Source organism: Festucalex cinctus, chromosome 19 (assembly GCF_051991245.1).
Source record: "Festucalex cinctus isolate MCC-2025b chromosome 19, RoL_Fcin_1.0, whole genome shotgun sequence".
In the NCBI taxonomy this organism is placed as follows: Eukaryota; Metazoa; Chordata; class Actinopteri; order Syngnathiformes; family Syngnathidae; genus Festucalex; species Festucalex cinctus.
The window spans coordinates 12,480,382-12,502,230 of NC_135429.1; the positions used below are offsets into that span (position 1 = coordinate 12,480,382).

Here is a 21,849-nt window from a genome sequence, read left to right on the forward strand (position 1 = left end):
AACAAATCACAACAGCTGAGCAATTATTGTCTTTTGTAATTTCACACTTAATGGACTATCTGTAAACAAGCTATTAAAGCCAATTTCCCATGATATGTTCCCTTTAAGGCATTTGACTTTGTAGTTCACGCTGTAAGTTACCAGTTGCATCCATATAGTGCATGAAACACTCATGTTCCTTCAGTGCTGCATAATGAGTGTTTAGAACTACAGGTGCCAATGCATCATCATGTAGCAAGCCCATTAACCCTCACTGCACTCACCTCCATGCTCAATTTTGAAGTAAACTATTTTTTTATTGTTTTTTTGTTTTTTTGGTCCCACAAACAATTATTTTCCTGGCAGAGGCGTCTAAATTATGCAGACAAAGATGGATAAAGGCGTTGTCGCCAGACGTCACCACAATTAATGACTTCATTTGTTAGTTTGCTAATGATCGACTTGTTTAAAGGACGCAGAATCAATCAAGCGTCGAAATGACAGATGTGCGTTTGCCGTTGTGTGAAGTGTGCGTGTGATTTCATAATTGATGAAGTCACTCGAATGGAGTAAGCACAGCGCGCTTTCTTTGTGGTCGCTGTTGACGTGACTTTCCCCAGGTCAATTGCGCAGTTTGGGGTGGGCGGGACATGTTTGTTGTTGGTAATTAGGAGATGAGAGCTCATATGATTTTGGGTGTCAAAGATAATTCTCCATAATTAGGAGAAAACTGCAAATTCGACATGACCATGTTGCCTTTATGGGAATTTTGGAACACCAGCTTACTGTTTTTATTGTTTATGCAGCCGTTACTTATTTGTTTCAGGTCTGTAGCTGCACTGAGGTAGTACAGAGGTGTATGATGTTTCCATATTTAACATGCAATGGATTAAGTGTCACATTCTATTTTCAGATGCTATTTTGAAACAACAAAAAAAGATTCATTGTTCTTCTATAAAAGTGGGTCGCAACTGCAACAATAAGAAGGAACATGGGGGTAAAATAAACCATAAAAATACCACAAACCATGATCACAAAATGTTAAAAGCATTTCAAACATGTACAAACATCCCTTAAAAATACAGTGCTGTAAACACAACGAAGCACAAGAGTTACACCAGTGGTGCCGAGTCTGCCAACACTTCTGGCATGGCGTCTACCGGTGGGAAATGCCACTGCTTCCCATCTTAGTTTTGCTGCAGTTTAGTCCTAGTTTGGCAAAATGATCGTGAGCCAAAACTGCTGCAGCATATGTGCGCCACTATCGTTTCTATCCACTCCTGCTTTGAGTTGTGATTGGTGAACTTCCGTTTAGTGGAAGTTTGGTTGAACGGACAACTTCTGGTAGTTTTTTTTTTTTTTTTTTTTTTTAATTGCAATTAAAGAGATGTTACAGTATAATACCATGCATACATACTGTTGTATTTTGCCAGTAAAATATGTATGTTTCAGAATTTTTCTGTCACTTTACCGAAATTGTGAAAAGGAGAGTTGTTCTATGAAAAACTGAGGATATATATTTTTTAAAAATCAACTAATAGGTTTATTTGTGGTATATAGTGGTGAGTCAGAGTACTGCTAGTCCTATTACTAGGTTATTAGGTATTACATATAACTGACGTGGTGTTAGTGAGATCTCTCCCTGACGCCCCTGCAGGAAGAGCCATTAATCCGAAAATGGTAACCAGAAAAAAGCTGGGCCAGTGGGTCTAACCGAGACTTCCAAGGCCCACTCCATTTGTCTCCGACCAAGCCCGGCTGGGCTGAAATGCCTTAATCAGATCAGATTAGATTTGAAACCAGCCAGTGGGCACACAAACCGACTCTTGGTTCAGTGTGAAGGCTTCTGCAGCCTGATCCTGCACACTGTGTTTGCCTCCCGAGCAATTACATTATGTGTTGATACTCGCTCCCACGCTAAGCCAAGCTACACCCGCTCACCTGCTTGTATGTGTGCTGCCACGGGGCGTGTTGTCTTTTTTTTTTTTTTTTTTTCGCGTTTTGGCTACCACCGCGTGCCGTGGCCAAGCGAACAAGTGTTAACAAGCTCCGCACACACTGTATTTATTTAATCCATATGCCGGTGAGCCATACAGCTGCTGCAGCGAGTGCGTCTGGGAGGGAATTATTGCATAGTCATCACCACAGTGTTGCTGGTTTTCCTAAAGGAGTTAAACATCTAAGCCATATTAGTTACACATGAGCTTTTTTATTTATTTATTTTTATTATTTTTTTATACCCTCTGCCCTTCTGTCCTGACATTATTGAAGATGTTTGGCGGAGAGAGCTTTCAATTACACGAATGCTCTTGGCTTTTACAACATATTTTATTCACAAATCTATTTCTTTTGTTGGAGCAAGGGCCAGCTGTGGTAAAAACAGGGATGCATGGAACTCAGGCAAAGGCTGTGAGCACCATTGACAATAAAAAAAGGTGGTGAAAAGACCGGGATGATGCATAAGCCACCAGCTAAAGCATCCAAACTTGCTTAGATGATAAAAACAGAATAATCCAGCCATCCATTTTCTGTTCCACTTTTCCTTGTTAGGGTTTGGGGTGTGCAGCAGTCGATCCCATCTGACTTTGAATGAGAGGCGGGGTGCACCATGGACCGCTTGTCCATCTCTCGCAGGGTACATTTTTCAAAATTCACACTCATACCATCTTCAGTGCATGTTTTTGGAATGTGGGAGGAAGTCAAACTCCAAAATCCGACTAGACTTTACAAATTGATTTCTTATTTTTCATAGTATTTTAGATATAATTTTTTTTACATCAAAATATTTTAATAACGTTACAAAATTAATAAAAAATATCTTATGAAATGACTGATCATTATATTGAATCTATCATTTTTTCCAAAATAAAAATAAAAAAAATAAACTGGTTTAACTTTTAAACATGAAATACTTTGCTAAAACTGATACAAAAAACCCCAAAACTCTATGTGAAAATGTAAAAAATAAAATAAAATAAAAAATTAATGAACACAGTCTAGTGAGAGTCAGTCCAGCAAATGCAGTCAGTCAAGGACAGGTTGAATACTGTCTACTGACTTGGCAAGCCTGGACAAACTCAATACATTCACACTCTGTCAGCATCTTAGGTTGATAAATTCTCCCTGAATGTTCTGAACTCTTGTTTCTATGCCATTGTTGTTCATAGCACAATAAATGTGCAGCTGAAGTAGTTTGCTTGCAGTCATGTCGCTGTTGTTGTTTGGGTTACAAAACTAGCAATGCACTCTATTTTGCCTCAAGACACGATGAATCAATTCCACACGGTTGCTTAATCCGGCCGTCTAGCTGCACAAATGACCGAACGCGTTGCCATGTTGTTGAATGTGGTGACTGCGTGCTCACCGCCAGTCCACTGGCTGCCAGAGCTGGGTGGTGGAAGTTACTGGAAGTTTGGATTGCTAGTTTGGAATATAGCATGGAAACACATATCTACTTTGAAGAGCCACGCCACAGCCAGCCAGTCATTCACTGCACAGTTACTCATTTTTTTCTAAATTTATTACCCTACTCTGCTATATTAAAGATGTAATCATGCAAGGACAAGCTAAATATCAGCTGTCTTTATGGGCCTGTGTATAGGCCTCTATTGGTATATAAAATTTGGGACCAATGGATAATTGCCCGAGAATACCTAATGCAGAATGTGAATGTGCAAGTGTGGTAATCTCTATGGCAGGTTCCTTGCCATTAGCGCACCACCGAACAAGGCAGCAATTCATTCAGCAGATTTAACTGTGTGTGGGTGTGCACGCGCATGTGTGTAGTACTGTTATGTCTGGATGACAGGTTTCTAAATGTAGAGTGTGTGTTGTTTTTGGAGAATTGTTTCCGTGCGCCTGTCTGCACCATATGGCCCTATGTGGAAAAAGGCCTCTTTAGGGGTTTGTGAGTGTGTGTGTGTTGTGTGCGCACACAGCGGTTGGGTCTGCCCAGAGTTGAAGCTGTAAAAACAAAAACGTCTTGAGAAGAAGAAGGGGGGAAAAAAAGCTCCACTCGGAGTAGTGATGTCAGAGGCAACCGTGCTCACTTTCACTCGCCACCTAAAGAAATCACAATGCCCTCACTGTCACACCTTGCCGTGTACAGTGCACAGTGTTGGAAGGGAAGTTTGTTGATGATGTCATTGCTGTCTCGTAGGAGTGCCACAAAATATCTTAGTCATATGATGTGAATAAATATGATGTGAATTTCAGTACTGTCATCGTTGCTTAGCTAAACAGCAGATGAAAAACAATGTTTTGCCAGTTCCCCAACACCCAGCCATGGCCAGCTCTAAGCCCGGATTAAAATAATAATTAATAAATGGGTGGGTTGGTTGTTGAGGAAAAGGATCCAGCATAAAATTTAAGCAGAATTAACTGGGAGTAACTTGCTGTGGCAACTCCTGCCAAAAGTCATGCACTGATGACTGCAAAGGAAATCTACTGGAATCGATGAGCAGTCGACTATGGGTGTTTTGACACCCCAAATATCAGGGTTTTGGTATCTACCTTGTCATTAGACAAAAAAACAAAACAAAATGTTGGGCCATTGCATCGTCAGAGAGAGCAAGCCAACTTCAACACTTACAATTGGTTAATTTGTAAAAATTAGGGATGCACGATAATGCTATTTTCAACCGATACCGATAAACCAATAATTTAGAAGTGCCAATGTCGATAACCGATAAGTAAGCCGATAATTGTTTGCAAAATTAACTTGAATACAAATATACTTTTGAGTCCTACTATAAGTCTAACAAATACATTGAAACATTGTATAAACTTTGCACAATGTTTCAATGTTTGTAAAGCACTATAAGCTGAATTTTATTGATATGAGCCACAACCACAACAGATTGACCAACGTGGCATGTCTATAATTATTGCTGGATTTCTTTGTTATCTGGTTTATCTGTATGAACTCAAGTTGCCGATAATTATCGACAGATTTCTCTATTATCTGTTTTATCTGTTTGACATCAAATTGGTCGATAATTGCCGATAATTATCGGCCACCGATATTATCGTGCATCCCTAGTAAAAATAATAATAGGGGGCTGACCAATGGTATTGATTTGTGCGTATTAAAACACTGACCAAACTGACCAATTCTGGACAGTTTCGTCCACCAGCCGCCATATAAGCAACTCGCTCGAAATCAGATGGGTAGGCTCCAGTTCCCCTGTGACTTTGTCACCTTAATAATGACAACCTTAAAAGGAAAAAAAAAGATTTATTTCAGAATAATTTTTCATGCTAGTGCAAAGTGTGCATTGCTAGCCATGACCTCCGCTAAGCTGCACAGTATTTGTTTACATAGTCGCATGCGGCAAGAGCACACGGGAGTTCCACTTCGGTCCCTTACCTAATGTGTTCCGTGTGGGAACCCGTACGCTCTGTGCCAGACAGACAAATCTGAATATGAACACATGTACCATTACACCCCTAGCGAGAGCATTGATATCTTTGGCAACCATATCGAAATATCATATCTTCAGTTACTATGCAATTCCGACCCCAAATGTCCAACACTTGCTGAATATGTATTTTCAAGCCCAGTTTATCCTGCCTGATAGTGTTTCTTACTTGTTTTTGGCTTGTTCCGAAATTATCACTTCGGTTTTTCTCCCCCCATGTACTTTTCTCATGTTTTCTTTGTGTCCGTTTTCCTTGCGACTTTTGGTTTACTTTGGCGTAACAGTTGGCGCAGTGGTCGAGTGCGCCGAGACCTGCGAACAATCAACGTCTCACACATGCAGAAACGCTTGAACGCGCTCCCGTCGGTCGTCATGTGTTGACAGATGTAAGCAGATCTATGTACACCCGCAAGAGACCGAACATTTACGTCTCCTTAGAACTTTGGTTTATAAGAATAGTAAGAAAAAAATGGTTTGATTAATTAGTCATTATTGCTCTGTCTGTAACATAGAAGTGAACAAACCAATCATAGATCTACTTCTTACTTGAGCTATTATAAACCTCAGACTATTAGGTCAAACAAAGGCAAGCAAAAGTGAGTGTTTAGACGCAAAATCCTTACAGAAGTGCCTCACTAACTCAATTTGTATTGTAACAGCTGCAAGAAAGGCCTTTTTGTTTCTAATGGCTGCTCTCTTTGGTTTAGTTTCAACATGTTCCATTTAATGTACAACATCTGTTGGGAGAACAGCCTCTCGTTTTGGTGGCTCCGTCAAGTTTCCGCAATGGAGTGCGCCCCTCACCCCGTCAAAAAAAAAAAAAAAAAAAAAAAAAAAAAAAAAAAAAAAGGTTTTAGGCTTCATGTTAACATGCTCACAGAAGAAGAACTTTTTTTTTATTAGGCCCCTGGAGGGAGAACAATTATTGAACACTGTTGCTGTCAAATGAGAAGCATATATCTCCTGATTTTTCTGAGCTTTTTATCTGGAAACAACAAAAATGACTCATGAAATACCGACTCGCACTCAAGGCTGAGCATTTTCTATCTTCAACAACTAAGGAACTAGCCCCAAGCACCAGTTAGCAATCACTGGTCTAGAGGGATGGATGGAATAATGGAACTCAATTTCTTTGCAGCGTCTTTTAAAATCCGCAACCAAGCCTAGTCGAATGATCTAGCACCGCCTGTCAAGTCAGGTAAAGTCGCACAAGACCTTGACGTCCTCTGCGAACCCCTGTGGACTTGAATTCACGCCTGGTCGTAACATGTCTGATCGGATCTCCCATGCAAATGAAGACTGGGGAGGCAGCAAGTCAATTGTGCTTATCGCCCGTTGATTAAAAAGGAGAAAACCGTAGCAGCGCTCCAGGCAAAACCCGATCGCCTGGGGCGTTTGATGCACTCGTAATACATTTTTCAGCCAAGTGTAAAAGTCAAATCAAAAGTCCTGCTCATGGTCTAGCCAATATTCTTCTCCTGTGCTGCCTCTTCATGCTAACGGCACATTGAAAGCGCTCAGTCATCTTGTGGTGAAAGTAACCAATGGCTTTCAAACTGGGTTCAGTTTGTGGGGGCACACACACTCTCTGTAGTAACCAGCAAGAACTGATTAAAAGATTATTGAATTCATTCCTCCTTTACTCTCAAAGTTTTTTTTTATTTTTTTTTTATTGTATTTCTGCATTTCTTTTAAGCATCATGCCATTAGGCTTTCATTTGATTTCCATTGTGCTACGCAAAAGAGCAACATCCATCTCCTCTGGCCTCGCCAAACTTCCAGCATCTCCACTTATAAACTATGGATTTCATGATAACAAGTTCCTCAGGACTTGATTAACGAGAGGCATCCGACTGCGGCCTCCTGCGTCTTCTCCCGGTGTGAACTTTCATCTCATCACAGTCTCTCTCTTTGCTCGCTGCGGTATCTCGATGCAGCCCCGCGTTCTGCAGCCACGTCCAAACATTTACATTTCTGCTTTCAAGTGCTGTTTATATATGGCCTTATCTGTTATCTAGCACGCACCCGTGCACATTCAGACAAGGACGGTCGGTGAATCAAGCCTCCATCGTACTGACATCAACACAGTTGCTTTGTCCATAATAGGACAGAGAGAGTAAAAGAGAGTGCCACATAGACACAGGGAGGGGAGGCAGATCATTTGCCACCACAGTGATTTGTGGTGAGGTGACGCATGGAACTTTGGGGACTTTAGCGCACACAATTTTCTTCTTTGCTGTCTAGCTTGTGCTATAGAACAGCCGCGCTATTGCAGTCCTGTTCAAGTTCAGATTGTTTGAGCCTATCCCAGCTGATTTTGGGCAAGGGGTGGACAACACCCTGAACTGCTTGCCACTCAATTGCAGGGGGTTTTCCAGTGCTTTTTCTCTTTTATTAGAAATAAAAAAAAAAAAAAAATCCAATTTATGTTTTGCGTAGATGAAGGTACTACATAAGTTACAAGTACTGGACTGCTTAATTTCTGCTTCCCATCCAAATGACAAATCCTGATCTTGTGCCAAAAATTTGGTCAAGGCAACTTGTAAGCCTGCAGACAGAATCAAACCAGATATCTTAAATAGACTGTTAAAGGAGACCTGTTATGGTATTTTTAACAGGATTGGTGTCTGCCTCAAATTCTTAATTTTGGGGACTGTGATCGGCTGATCTTTAAAATAAAATATTTTCCACGATCGCAAAATCTCCCATCTCAGAAGCCTGAGCAAGCATAATAAGTTCTTTTGGAAATAGGTACTACTCTGGTTGTGCTTCACCGTTGCCAACATGCATAAGAATTGTTGCAGGAACCCTGTAAAGCTGTATGTGGATCGTACAATTCTTCCTGTTTGAAAGAGCATTACAGGGTGCACCCTCAGCCTCATTTTGAGGACTCGATTTGTCATCCTGACCCTACTCAGAGGCATCCCGACCCTTTGACATTCCTGTTTGTCCAAAAAGGAGATCTCTGATTCAGGGATCTGCCGAGTGTCACACCAGTGCGTGATGGGCTCGGAATTTGACACTCGGTATCTGCTTATCTGTCAGAGAGAGAGAGAGAGAGAGAGACACGAGTGAGAGTGAGTGTCATGGGTCTTCGGTGTGGATGTGTAGTCTGATTGTTATCACGCTGTTTGACTCCCATCTGCTTTTAAGGCAATGAATTCACATCTACCCTTCCTTCTTGTCTTGTGAGCCCTCTCCTCTTCTCATCTCTGGTTTGAATCTGTCCTTCTTCCCCCTCCCTTCTATCTGTCTGTTATATCTTCCGGCACTCTCACATGACCATGTTTTCTTTTGTGTTTTTTACAGATTATGTGTAATTAGCAGCGAGACACCAAATGCTGATTTGCAGGTTTGGTGAGTCTTATTTACAAGAGATTGTTACCTCAACCAACAATGACTGTAAAACTTTGAACCGTGACGGGACCCCTCAGGTGAGATGTTTTATTGGTTGTCACCCTGCAGCAAGGATACAAGTTGCGCTCCCTCTTTCCACCTGCACATCTGAACCACTGCCAAGATTGTGGTTTGTTTTGCGGTCTCTGTACTCAAGCGCGCAATGGCACACGTATTAATCAGTCGGCCGGCGAGTGATTGACAGTGGGATTTGTCGTGTTTTTCTTTCATTCCGCAATCAACGCACGTGTATATTTGACATGATACAGCCAAGACGCTCTAGTTTTGACTCGCTCGCCGATGACGCATCCAACTGTCAGTTTTCCAAAACATCACAAAAGGGAAGCCTCAACCAGCACACCCATCTTATCATTTCATTTTTATGTATGCCTGTGATTCATCAGTGGCGTATATCAGAGGAGGATCAGGGCGAGGAATAAAAGGCAGAGGGGAGAGGTTGTCAACAAAAGCCAGTCGATGAAAAGATTAAGGGTGTAGTAACTGCTGATTCTCAGCAGTGAAATCTGGAGTGTCTCTGTGCCAGCGCTTGTGTGCGATTTTTGTTTGTTCATATCTAAGGGCGTACCAGCAGTTAAGACGGGCGTGAGAACAACAGATTGCATTCCTTTGCCATCAAAGATTGTCTACCTTTGCTTTCATTATGACTCCACACCTGCATCTATTTTAAATGAGCGGGGAGGTAACTCGGGTCATCCAAGGAGATGTCCACTAAAGCGATGCAAATAATTAATACACGATAATACATGAAGTCAAGCAAAACCTTAATAACGGGGACTGGGCGTGGGGTGGGGGTCCTTTGTTTGTTGTACTTTGTTTACAAAGAAGATTCGTTCCTATCGTGGTGACTGGTGACACAACCTGAATTTGCCTCTGGGCCCATCACACACAGCGATGCAGCCGAACGTGACTGACCATTTGGCTGCAATCGTTTGTAGCGATATAATTGCATTCTCACTGTGATGTCTATGGCAAGTTAAGATTCTCCTATACCAATATACATTAAAAAATATAATATCTTCAAATGCTCCACCCGCAGGAAAAGGGAACAAGTCATTCACAAAACAAGTTGCACAGCTGACAGAGTTGACCCAGGAAAATTAAGTTGTTCTTGAGAAATGAGCAAACAGAAGTTTGTCTATTTGCTCTCTGTCCTCAAGAGTTCAAAAGCAATCTCTGTTCTGAAATGTATGTTGGTTATACAGTATCTTGACATTTGATTTTTATTTATGTAGACTTCCTTACTCAAGAAATTCATGTTTTTGTGTCCTGCATTGTCACATAACCGTTACTATTGTAGTCACAGTTTGATCAGCTTGTTTTTACGGCAAGCTATTTGTGTGCTGTGTAGTTCCTGCGGGCGGGTCACAGCTCTTGATAACCATCGGCTCACAGTGTGCATGCATGTCTGCGTGCTTTTCAACATTTTTGTCATTTTTTTTGTGTGTGGAAGGACAGAGGAAATGAAAGCTCAGACTGAGGCCTCAGAGGCTTTTTTAACTGTCTCTGTGTCCTTCTCGTGCATTTTTGTATCTGTGTTTGTTGTATTCTTCAAAACACGTGTGCCAGGAAGTTATCGAATCTCAGTGCCACCACATCCTCTCTCTTCTGTTTGTGCGTTTTGTTTACCTTGTGTTTCTTCTGGACTTTTGTAACCCGAGTAGGGTACTTCAGGGATGTAACCCAGTGGCATCCCCTCAAACTATCGCGTCATTGCACGTTAACATTCATTTTTGTCTGTTTTACATTCATTTAATCCTGGTTATTCCATTAGTGGGGTCATAGCATGTTAAACCAACAGTTCATACATCCATGTATACATCAATGGGAGCTTCTGAGCTTCCTCTGTGTGTATACAAGACATCCATACGGGTTGTACTATTGCTTAGCCTCAGCAGCCTGTTTAGCTATAATTAATTACACCCGCTCATTGTGTTAGTAAGAGCTTTCCACATAGTTACCTTGAAAGTTGAATGCCCTAAAGGCGACATTTTATTCCCGCAATTTAAAACGGTTCCTATATATCTTAACATGTCTGTGATGTGCTTTCGACAAATTACTGAAAGGATCAAGAGTTACAGCACATTGCCTTTATTTTTTTATTTTTTTATTTTTTTTAAAGCCTTGTTTTTTGTGTTGTGTGGGGTAGTCTTGTCTTTCCAACTGGGCCTGTGCTGAGTATAGCTTTCCTTTTCGTGCGGATTGGGTGCAGAGCTGAGGGTTGTGAAGATGCCAGAGTGTAAAGAAAAAAAGTGGGGCTGATTTGTATTTTCACTCATACAGGCAGCACTTCATCTCCAAACTGATGAATGACACTTAACAATTAATGTAACACAGTGTTCTGGAGTCTTAATTGAGCCAAGGGACATATTTCGGAATATTTCATGACACTCAACCAATCAAAAATGTCACCCAGTATATTTACGGTACTAAAATAATGATGATCTTGTCTGAATTTACTTAAAAATTGACTGCGTCAGTGGGAAATCTAAGCTTGTTATGTTGAATACAAAGCTAACGTTTTATGAATGGCAACAGGTGGCTACACGGGTTAACTGTACATTCTGCCATCTTGTGAAAGAGCATTTAAATATTCTGCCTTTCATTACATATCTCGGTCATAGACAGTATAGGGCTTACTACAGTTTAAATAAAAAATCAGACCCATTAAAACTAGTGTGTTTGACAAGAACAAGCACCGAGCGAACATGTAGACTACACTGTTAGCTTCTAATGCTAACCACTTGAGAAATGTTTTTCATGAAAAAATGGGAGTTGACCACACATGCTATATTTGATGACATTCACACACTCAGACAGCATATGCTCTAAAGACCATAGTGGGGGAAGCTCTGTCTGCGTTTTAGTGTGTGTGTGCGTGTGCGATTGTGTGTTTGTAAAGTCAAAATCCAGACAAGGGGCCAGACTATTCAGTCTTATAAACTCTCAGGTCACAGATTATTGAAATAACAGAAGAGATGCATTGTCTGCACCCGCGTCTTCTGTTTCGCTCTGCGACTGAAATACTCCCAAGTTGCTGAAGATAGTGATCATTTGTGAGTGTTTATTGTGTATGCAGTAACGGCATATAACTTTTTTTTGACCAGTACACAGTCGTTGACGTGGTTGAGTCATTTTAGATTAATTGTGTTCTATTTGCCATGTTGAAATTACAAGCCTCTTTTTGCACGGAGATCCCTGAAAATGGCCGCTTCTGACCTGTAACAGTGTTCCATGTCAGTCTTGTGGCGTTCCTGTGTGTATATAATTGGATCAATATCTAATACAGCAGATCAGTATAACCTCGTAATCACACAAACTAGCAAAGCATTTCAGGGATGATTATTAATAGTTGGACTGGATTAAATGAAAGTCAAACTAGTGATACTCCAAAACAGTAGTCTTACCTGAACAAGGTGTGAATAACGCACACACGAAGTTTTGTGTCAAGATAAGGCAAGAGACTGAGCAAAGTAAAATTAGTGGAACTGAGAACGTGATGAATGTGTGTGGGTGTGTGTGACGGATTAATTGAGAGTGATGGATGAAAGTTGGAGTGATAGGGAGCGGATGCATTCACAAAAGAAGTATGATTGGGAAGAGAGCAATTTAGGAGTTGAATTTAATTTGAAAGGTCTTGAAACTACCTAATTAGTTTTGACATTTATGATGACACTATTGGCATACTGTTACTTCACTACAGGGAGTTCTTGACTGCACTAACCGGATGTCTCTGAATGGGAGTTGCATGCTCCTTGGAGAGAGAGCTAGTTGTTGCTATACAAGAGGCATATGCAACTCTCACTTGAGCAGACTATTTATATGTGTAGCATAAACAGTACATTTTTCCATAGATAGTAAAATTTGTGTGTCACAATCGTGAGAAAAGATGGCGATTCATGGAGCAAATGATGAACACCATGCGCAAAAAAAACAAAAAACACTTTTCAAATGGAGCCATGTGATGAGTCAGCGTTGCTCACGCCGCATTTTTTAGTTGTATATCTGTAAATAAATCAGTATTTTTTAATTTATTTTTTTGCCATCTGGGGGGGGGGTGGCTTGGTTGTCAAGCTCTGATCAGTTTTCCCGATAAGTTGGTTGATTGGTTTGGTTGGTGAAGTTCACTTGGTTTATATGGTTGTTGGTTGTCACCTCCAAATGTCTGCTCTGACCAGCCCTGAAATACGATCTTGAACCAGATCCTGATTAATGGTATATGCTAACAAATCTTCAACAGTGAAAGGTAATGAATAATTCAAGTTTTCATACAATAAACTTCATACCACAGAGAAACGACACTCCAATAACACTGTTTTGTAACTTCTTCCCGTCTTCCTGAGGCTGAGAGCTAAACCTCTTAAGTTTACAATGTATAAGTTCATTCATTATCCATTATTGACTTTAAATTTGTTTGGCAGCAAGTTCAAGTTACAGATATGTTTGAAATCAAATGTGTTCATAGCTTAAAAATGCAGCTTTTGGCCCTCCAAAGCCTCATCGATGAAAACTCCGCAGTTGATCATTGATAATCCATAAGTCACCCACATCCACACTTGGCCAGAGCTCGATTTGTGCTTAAAATGCAAAGCCTCCCCCTTCTACTCCGAGTAACCAGTGCTTGTGTCTGATTCCCATTATAGCTTGGCTTGGTTTCAGGCACCCATATGTTTTGTCTGTCTGGGCATGAAAGCATATGCGTTCATATACAGCCGCTTTTATTAACTTTTTACTTCAAAGAGTGCTAAGTTGAAGTGACAAGCCAACGTAGCCATGAAGTCCCATCAATAGGGCATCATGTAATCACGTGTGACAATGACGTCTTAATAACTGCTTTGTACTTTTGGAGTAAAACTGTGTGATCTTGAAACAGGGATGTGAAGGAATACATTTCTATATTAATAATATTGCAATTTGCAACTTTTTTTTGTTTGTTTTTGTAACCTATCCTCAGCTATTTGCTGAACAACTCACGTTAAAATATTTTGTCCTCATTCTAAAATTCCCTAAGATGCCACAAGATGGCACTAATGTTAAATAGGAAAGTAGTACTTTGGTGCCAATGAAGCTGTAGTGATAAGTCTCAACTAGAGTTGTTTGCAGAAATTATTGATTGTAAGTGTACCGTATGATGAGCTTTGAATATTAAAATACTTTGGGATCATAGTTGTGATATATTTAAGATTATGAACATTTTTGGACAGGTGTCAATTACTATTACCTGTACTTTTGTTCTTGGATTTTCTACTTGAGGGAGAGAGAAAAAATAATAAAAAATCCTGTACTTTACTTAATAGTGGCATTTTTTTTTAATGACTTCCTTGAAATCTTAAAAGCCAACTAGTCATATTTTCATATTTTTCTTCAGTTCCCCTACTTTGTCATCAACCGTCAAAGTTGTAACGCTCATGTCAGCGTATCCCTCAGCGGCCGTCTCCGGGTCATTATCATCAATTTTAGATAATAGTCCCACCGGCTAATTCGCGATGATGGAAACGTTTAAGCGTCACATTCATCCTACCTGTCATATCGCGGGGGCCGCTTAGCGTTGTTTTTTTCGGAGGCGGGGTGGGTAATTGTAGCAAGTAGCAGTTGCTGATATGCAGTGAAGCCAGTATGTTGTGGTGGCTTGCACCTAATTGCACTTGATAGTAATGGTTCCAGCCTGTGCATACAGCCTGAAGCATGCACAGGCCGAGGATCGGCAGTCCTGACTAGGCGGGATCCAATCCCAATTCGGACCCAGATGTCACTTTATGGGTTGAGGATTCGTATGAATAGAACTAATTTATGATTTTCTTAATATTGTGATAGATGATATGTTAAGTGATGTTCTACTGTCTTAGTTGGGATACTCCAGTCCAGACTTTTATTTTTAAGAGTGTGTTTGACAGTCAGTCAGACTGATTTATAATGCAGCATCATGGTGGAGCAGTGGTTAGACTGTCTCTTAGTTTAGAGGTTCTAGGTTTAAATCTTGGCTTGATTGTGTGGGTTTTTTCCAGGTCCGGCTTTCTCACACGTTCCTAAAACATGCTTGTTATGTACTGAAGACTAAATCATCCATAGGTGTAAATGTTAGTGTGAATGGTTGTCCTCATGCGTGATTGACCAATGAGCAGTCTACAGGGACTTGGGATAACTTCCAGCTCCTCCACGGCCATAATGAGAATTAGGGGTATAGAAAATAGATGGATGAATTTTTGAAGTTTACTGCTATACTTTGGCATAAAACGGGTCTTCCTGTAATTGGCACGCATCAGCAATGTTGGCAACCAATTGGTTCTGATTAAATTCACAGTTTTATGACCCTCATCTTAATGGACGTCCATTGCCCAGCAGATGGAAACACAGTTTGGTCACTCGCGAGCTCCTTTATGTTGGGACTTTTTGCGTCATCACTTGACCACAACGATGTCGTTTTCCACTTGTGTGTGTGTGTGTGTGTGTGTGTGTGTGTGTGTGTGTGTGTGTGTGTGTGTGTATGCGTGCGTGTGATGAATTCTGACTTGGGTGTGGTGAGCATCAGATGAGATTTTCCTCTGCTCCCCGCACTCTATCTCACGCACACACATGCACACACAAGGAGTTCGTGCCAGGGTTGGTTGAGGCGTGGGCACTGGCAGACATAAATTACTTTATTTTAATAGTTGCATGGCTAGGAAAGAGAAGGAAAGACTCGTGGATACCACAAAGAACAGTCTTTTTTTTTTTTTTTTTTCCTCCATAATCACATTTTCTGATTTCATTTGAGCCATTTTGCACCTCAAGCGTATTGCTAGTTATACATAATTCAGCCTATAGTCCATTCTTATGCACTTAACATGCATCTTTGTGTTGTTGAGTTTGTTGTAACATGCCAACATACTAAGATTAACAGAGAAATTGAATTGCTGTTTTTGCTTTGTTACATAGTTATGCAAGATATTCTGTATCATGATATTATTGGTATAATTGGCAAAATATCACTATATAGTATCAACTAGTAGGGCATTATGAAGTATACTGGATGATAGGCCTGCACGATATACTGTTTGAACATCGCCATCGCAATACCGCGGGTATTAGGGCTGCACGATATTGGAAAAACATGCGATATGCGATATACTTTCTGAACATAGCGATATCGATATTATTGCAATATTTAACATTTACCTAAAGAAATTAAATTTTTATTACCTAATGAAAGAAAAACATTTTTCATGGGGCAAAATAAGCAACCTTCATGTAATCTTAGTTCATTAATTGTAATTATGTCTTGATAATTTTCAACAATTGAATGGCGATGCACATTTTAGTGAGCATTTGACTGGTCAAATTCATATAAAAAGCATGAAATTCCATATAAAACTTATTGCGTGCCTTTGCGATATGCATATTGCAAGGGCCAATATCGCGATATCGATATTTTTTCGATATATTGTGCAGCCCTAGCGGGTATTGTACAGTATCACAATATGGTATCATAAATTCCTTTGTGTCCATGTAGTAGACAAGTAGAAGTAACATACAACTTTCTCCATCTTCTCAGCGATGGTGAGGAAGAAGAATCCCCCTATCCGCAGTGTGGGAGGCGAGGAGGAGGAGGAGGAAGAGGGGAGGAGGCCAGCGGGCGAGGATGAGGAGGACGGTGAGGAAGACGAGGGCCGCGTGGGAGCTGAGGCCGACCGAATAAGCCGTCCCTCGGAGCCCGAGGACCGAGTCCGGGGCGATGAGGAGCCCGACGAGGAAGAGGAGGAGGAGGAAGGAGAAAGTGAGTGCATTTCCTCATCTCTCTCGCCCTCATCCGTTGGCAACGAGGAGCGAGGCGGGCGGAGGGGAGGAGGAGGAAGAGGTGGAGGTGGAGGTAGGCCTTCGCAAGGACACAAAGCGGCCGAGTCGGACCCTGAGGACAAGGTGGGCAAAGGCAAGCCCCCCGGGTCGGACGCGGTTAGGGCAGAGTCGGCCCCCGACACGCCACCGCTCTCCTCCAGCCCCTCCCCCAAGCTGCAGGACTTCAAGTGCAACGTGTGCGGTTATGGTTACTACGGCAACGACCCCGCTGACCTGGTGAAGCACTTTAGGAAGTATCACCTCGGCCTGCACAACCGCACACGGCAGGACGCTGCCCTCGACACACACATCCTGGCTCTCCACAACATGGCGCCCCCGCACACACCTCTAGGTAACTCCTAGCTTGGCTTGTTTTGCACCCTCTTTGTGTGACGTGGTCGTAAACAACACAAAGTAGCGAGTGAAACAGTGTGTCCGTGGGGTTTGTCAAAGGGTAGTTCATTGGAAATGCAAACAAGTTCTGTGAACAGACTTTCTGCCACATCACAGTCATCACAGTAGAGCCTTCATTTATTGGCTTGTAGGGCATTTCACCATGCCTGCCTGTTCACACACCTGTCCGTCCTCCATCCCTCACACATTCATTGATCTTTTTTTTTTTTTTTTTTTTGGGTGGGGGGGGATTATCACCGCTACACCAAATGTTTGTTCATGAGTATATTTTGAGTTGTACAAAATGCTATTAAATTGGTGCATTTCATCGAGATTGAACGCATTCACTCCAACTTTCAAATATTTTTTTGAGAAGATTGTCTTATGATCTTATTATAAGTTAGTGGGAAATTACAGCTCACCCAACACAAATTTCTACCCACCACAATTTATTAGGATACAATAGCCCATGCAGCCCAAAATGTCATGGGCAAGAAGTGACTCTCGGGTGTCAAATGCACTGCACAAATACTTTCCTTTTAATTGTACAAGTTATACTGCATATTGTTATATTCACATTTATTTTCTGTTCTATTTTGTGTTTAGTTTTAATCTGCAACTTTGATGTATTTTGAGGGTTTTAAAACTGTTGCAATTCAATGTCTGGTTGTAAAAAATATTAATGTATGGTATTTGAAGGTATGACGTTTAACTTTAATCAACATTAATTTAACCATTGCATGGCATTCTCCTCAAGTTTGCATTTTTGCTTTTGGTGGTCCGAGTCCCACAGCTTTTGCAGTTCTGACTTGTCCGTCCATCCTTGTGTTTGTTCTCACAGTCATGCAGGCAGTAGAAGGGAACAGGAATCAAACCAAAGAGTCTGGCGTGAGCAGGCCAGAGCTCCACCATCAGCAACACAGGACAGTGATGATGAACGGCACTTATGACATCCAGGTGGGCATCCACATTTCAGGTGGCTCTTAGGGCTACTTTAATTTATTCGCAGGCTCTTTGTTGGAATAATACTTATATTGTTTTACTCACTTGATTATGGATTTGGTGCGATACAAAGTCTGAGGGTCAGAGCCATCTTACACTGGAGCTAGCATGTCATAGATAGGGAACTCCTTTACTTATACATGTACCTCATCAGTTGTGTTCAGTCATGTTAGTTTGCAAGTAGTATTAAGTATTGCACTGAGGTAACTGGTCATTTATTTTAAACGTTAAGCCACACTTTCAATCAGCGCGCATACGCTACATGCACAAACTCCCTGCAGTATTTCTTGCGTTTCACAAATGCACACTCACAGACTCACAAATAGAAAACCCAGGTCTGTTTTTGAAGAAAATGTACTATTTAAAAAAAAAAAAAAAAAAGAATCAAAGGAGTCTCTATTCTCTTATTCCCTCGTTCTTGCTTTTTCACTTTCTCTCCTGCACGTGTTTGGAAAGTTCCATGCTGTCATTTGCTAAGACGGGATTCCCGGTGAGCCAGTGAGATTTTCGCGGGAGGGGGGGTGGAAGAAAATGATAGCGATAGGGGGAAAAAATGTCAAGATGAAGGGTTACTTAAGGAGGCTTCAAAACACTGGTCGATGTAATGAAGCAGCTGTCAGACAAGTTTAACTCGGCTTTTACTTTTGTTTACCGACTGCCAAATTTTTCAATTTACGTTTCGTCTGTCTTACTGCTTTTTCCCCCCACCATTGTCCTGCCCTCTGACTTTTAATGTTTTCCCTCTTGACCAAGATTTCCAGTTGGGGAGCATTGATTGTTCAAGTTGTTTGCTGTCGAAAGAAATCCAAAACAGGTCTACATATAGAAAATTGAGCTTCATCCATGTTTTTGATGAACAAATCGTCTTCTGGGGGAGGCCCTAGCATGTGTGAAAACGCACCAGTTTTTGCAACCCTGGTGAAAATTTATATATTTTTTTTATGGGTCCCCCACAGAACACAAGCAATATTGAACCCCATGAATGAAAAGAATCAAGGGAAGTCTGTTATTTTGGCTTTTTGATTTTGGCCTTTGATTTCAATACTTCTCGTATTTTAAGTGGCTCATTCAAATCTCACTCGGTAGCATGCCCCTGTAAAAAAAAATAAAAAAAAATAAATAAAAAAATTAAGCCCTATTCGGAAATTGTTTTCTAACATAGATAGTTAAACGATTAATTTTCATGTTTATAGCAATTCCAGTTCTAATGCTGCTCTGTTTTGCTGTGTAAGGAAAATATGTTTGTTTAAAAAAAAAAAAAAAAAAAACATCAAAGAAACTAATTCCCCCTGGTCATGGTCAAGCAAGAACATATGATGTCATGTTTCTGGTTTTAAATTCAAAATTCTAACACTACATCTGGAATTTTCCAAAAGGCTTTCTTTTGCATTGACAAACTGCCGCCGCCGGACCGCCGAGCGTCCGCATGAGACCGCAGATCTGCTCGGAGATAAATCCACATCGTACGGTAGTAATGTCATTGTAAGCCCCTGCGCTCCCGATCCAGCCAGCAGCAGCACGTTATAATCACCTACAGTCTACGGGGCCAGCCTAATAAAAACCAGATGGGCGTCAGGTTTCCTTGCCTCGCAGCCGTGGAAACCTGGAAAACATGGAAACCTGCCCTGGAATATATGTTAGGGGTTTGGTTAGTTAAAGTTGCAGCAGCATTTAATTGCACATATAGAGAGAGTATGCATTCAAGTGCTAAGAGACATTTTTCTTTGTAGTTCGATGCTTCTTTCAAAAGCTCGGCAGTCAGAAGTTGAACTACTTACTTTCTAATGTTTACATTCAACAGGTGACAGTGGGTGGCACGCTTATCGGAATCGGCCGCAAGACCTCCGATTGCCAGGGCAACACAAAGTACTTCCGCTGCAAATTCTGCAACTTCACCTACATGGGCAGCAATTCAGTAGAACTGGAGCAGCACTTCCTGTCCTCGCATCCCAACAAAGCCAAGACCCCGCCAGCCACGTCCCTCCTGAATGACAACCAGAGCAAAGGGAGGAGTCCGATAGTGGACGGGGCGGAGCGAGTGGCGGTCCGAGCGGAGGATGACTCCCTGGTAGGGTATTCCATCCCCATCCGGGCCGAATCGTCGGGCTGGCCGACAGAGGGGACGCAGGCGTACTACTGGTGCAAGTTCTGCAGCTGGAGCTGCGAGTGGTCGGGAGGTTCGGCCAAGCTTTTGGAGCACTATGAGCAACGGCACAGGATAAACACGACAAGCCCGAATGACTCCAGAAGGGAAGGCGAAAGAGACCACATGTTCAAAAGTCGCAAGGATCTGTCATCCGGTCCAAACCAAGGTAATTTGGGCCCCAGCTTATGAGCAGTATAAAAATAATAAAGTAATGGAATGGAGCAATATTTACATATTCGACTAAGTGGCGAAATGCTGTCCTGGTGTCCTGTGGGTGTCAGACTAAAATCTCCGATGTTCTAATCCTACCAACTGGATGACCTTTTTGATGTAACATCCGTCTGGTTCGCAGGTGACCCGAACAGCGGCGACGCCGACGCCGTGGTTACCAGCTACAACTGCCAGCTGTGCGACTTTCGCTACTCCATGGCGCACGCCGCCGACGTGATCGTGGTTGCGCCGTTGCTGCTGCATTACCAGCACAACCACTCCATTCATCGATGCTGCATCCAGCACTGCATGTACTGTCCGCAGGGCCTCTGTCAGCCGCACAAGCACCTGGGAGAGGTGAGTTGTGGATTTCAGGGGTTCTCAAATAAGGCGTAATGTTAGGGGTCTACAAAATAATTTGTAATAAATTACAATTGGGAAAAAAAAAAGTGCATATCTTCGTATGGAGACTGGGACACCAAAAAAAAAAAAAAAGATTAAATAATTCTAATGAATAATAATGTATATGTAAATCATTTCTTTTTTGCAATTGTTTTTTTTTCTTCTGTTTTTCTTGTTGTTCTGATGTTCAGTTCAAATGACATAGTGATTGCCTTCCACCAGGTTGCTTTCTCCTTATTTGTCAAATAAGGGGAAAATGATTCTGCTCATGCTGTCTGAGGGTTTAGAAAAGGCTCTAAGTTGGCAAGACTGACAGTGCGTTTGTAAATGAGCTCCTCTTTGTTCGTAGCCATGCTGTTAGTTGAAGCAGTGCACGTCTGCTTGCGACGGTGGGTAAATATTGAATTTAATGAATTTGGTTTTGGTGAAGTTCCTTTCTATTTAACAGGTCATTAATATTTAGGTTGAAATGAGCAAAAACTTGGTACACTTGGTTGTGATCTTTAATTGCCGTTATGATTATTGAGCTGGACCTCGGTAATGAAAATTGTGCCTGGACCAAAAAAGTGAGAAGTTAAACAGACACCTCCATCTTTCTTTTTGTCCAAGCAGCAACATTGGGGATGGCATCATTAAGAGCATCATTAATGATGCACATATCCCCAAAGAACTCGCAGTTGTTTGATTTTTCCCTGCCAAGATGAAATACATAGTACTGTCGAGCAAGGGTTTCAAATCCTGGTGATCACATCATTCTTGCGTCCCACCCCCGCCTCTCTGAATAGGTATCCCACCCGTTTGCGTGCCGCAAGCCCACCTGTCCAAAATGTTGCGGCAAATTCCCCCCGTGCAAGACACAGCAAGACACGGGCGGGTCCACGTCGCCTCCTCATCCCAGAAGCGACCCCAGTGTGACGTCGGCTTCGACTGTTCATCCCTCAAACCCTGTTGCGTCACAAGGTAATTCATTTGGATGACCAGGGAATACTTTATGTAAAATGTAGTTAAATAAAATAAAGAATATAGAATGCATTCTCCAGTGGACAGTAGCAACATGCAAGAATAATATGA

The 21,849-nt window shown here is 41.6% G+C and overlaps 1 protein-coding gene across 4 annotated transcripts in view; it reads left to right on the top strand.

The window, feature by feature from the left end:
- Positions 1-21,849, top strand: part of trps1 (trichorhinophalangeal syndrome I) — an 84,919-nt gene that overhangs the window by 20,694 nt on the left and 42,376 nt on the right. For 3 of the 4 annotated variants that reach the window (XM_077507147.1, XM_077507149.1, XM_077507148.1), the window contains exons 3-7: positions 16,345-16,977; positions 17,860-17,975; positions 19,822-20,332; positions 20,519-20,733; positions 21,564-21,738. In XM_077507147.1, the coding sequence (XP_077363273.1) occupies positions 16,345-16,977; positions 17,860-17,975; positions 19,822-20,332; positions 20,519-20,733; positions 21,564-21,738 (1,650 nt within the window). The remainder of the gene's footprint in view (positions 1-16,344; positions 16,978-17,859; positions 17,976-19,821; positions 20,333-20,518; positions 20,734-21,563; positions 21,739-21,849) is intronic. The other variant, XM_077507150.1, reaches the window with a different exon arrangement.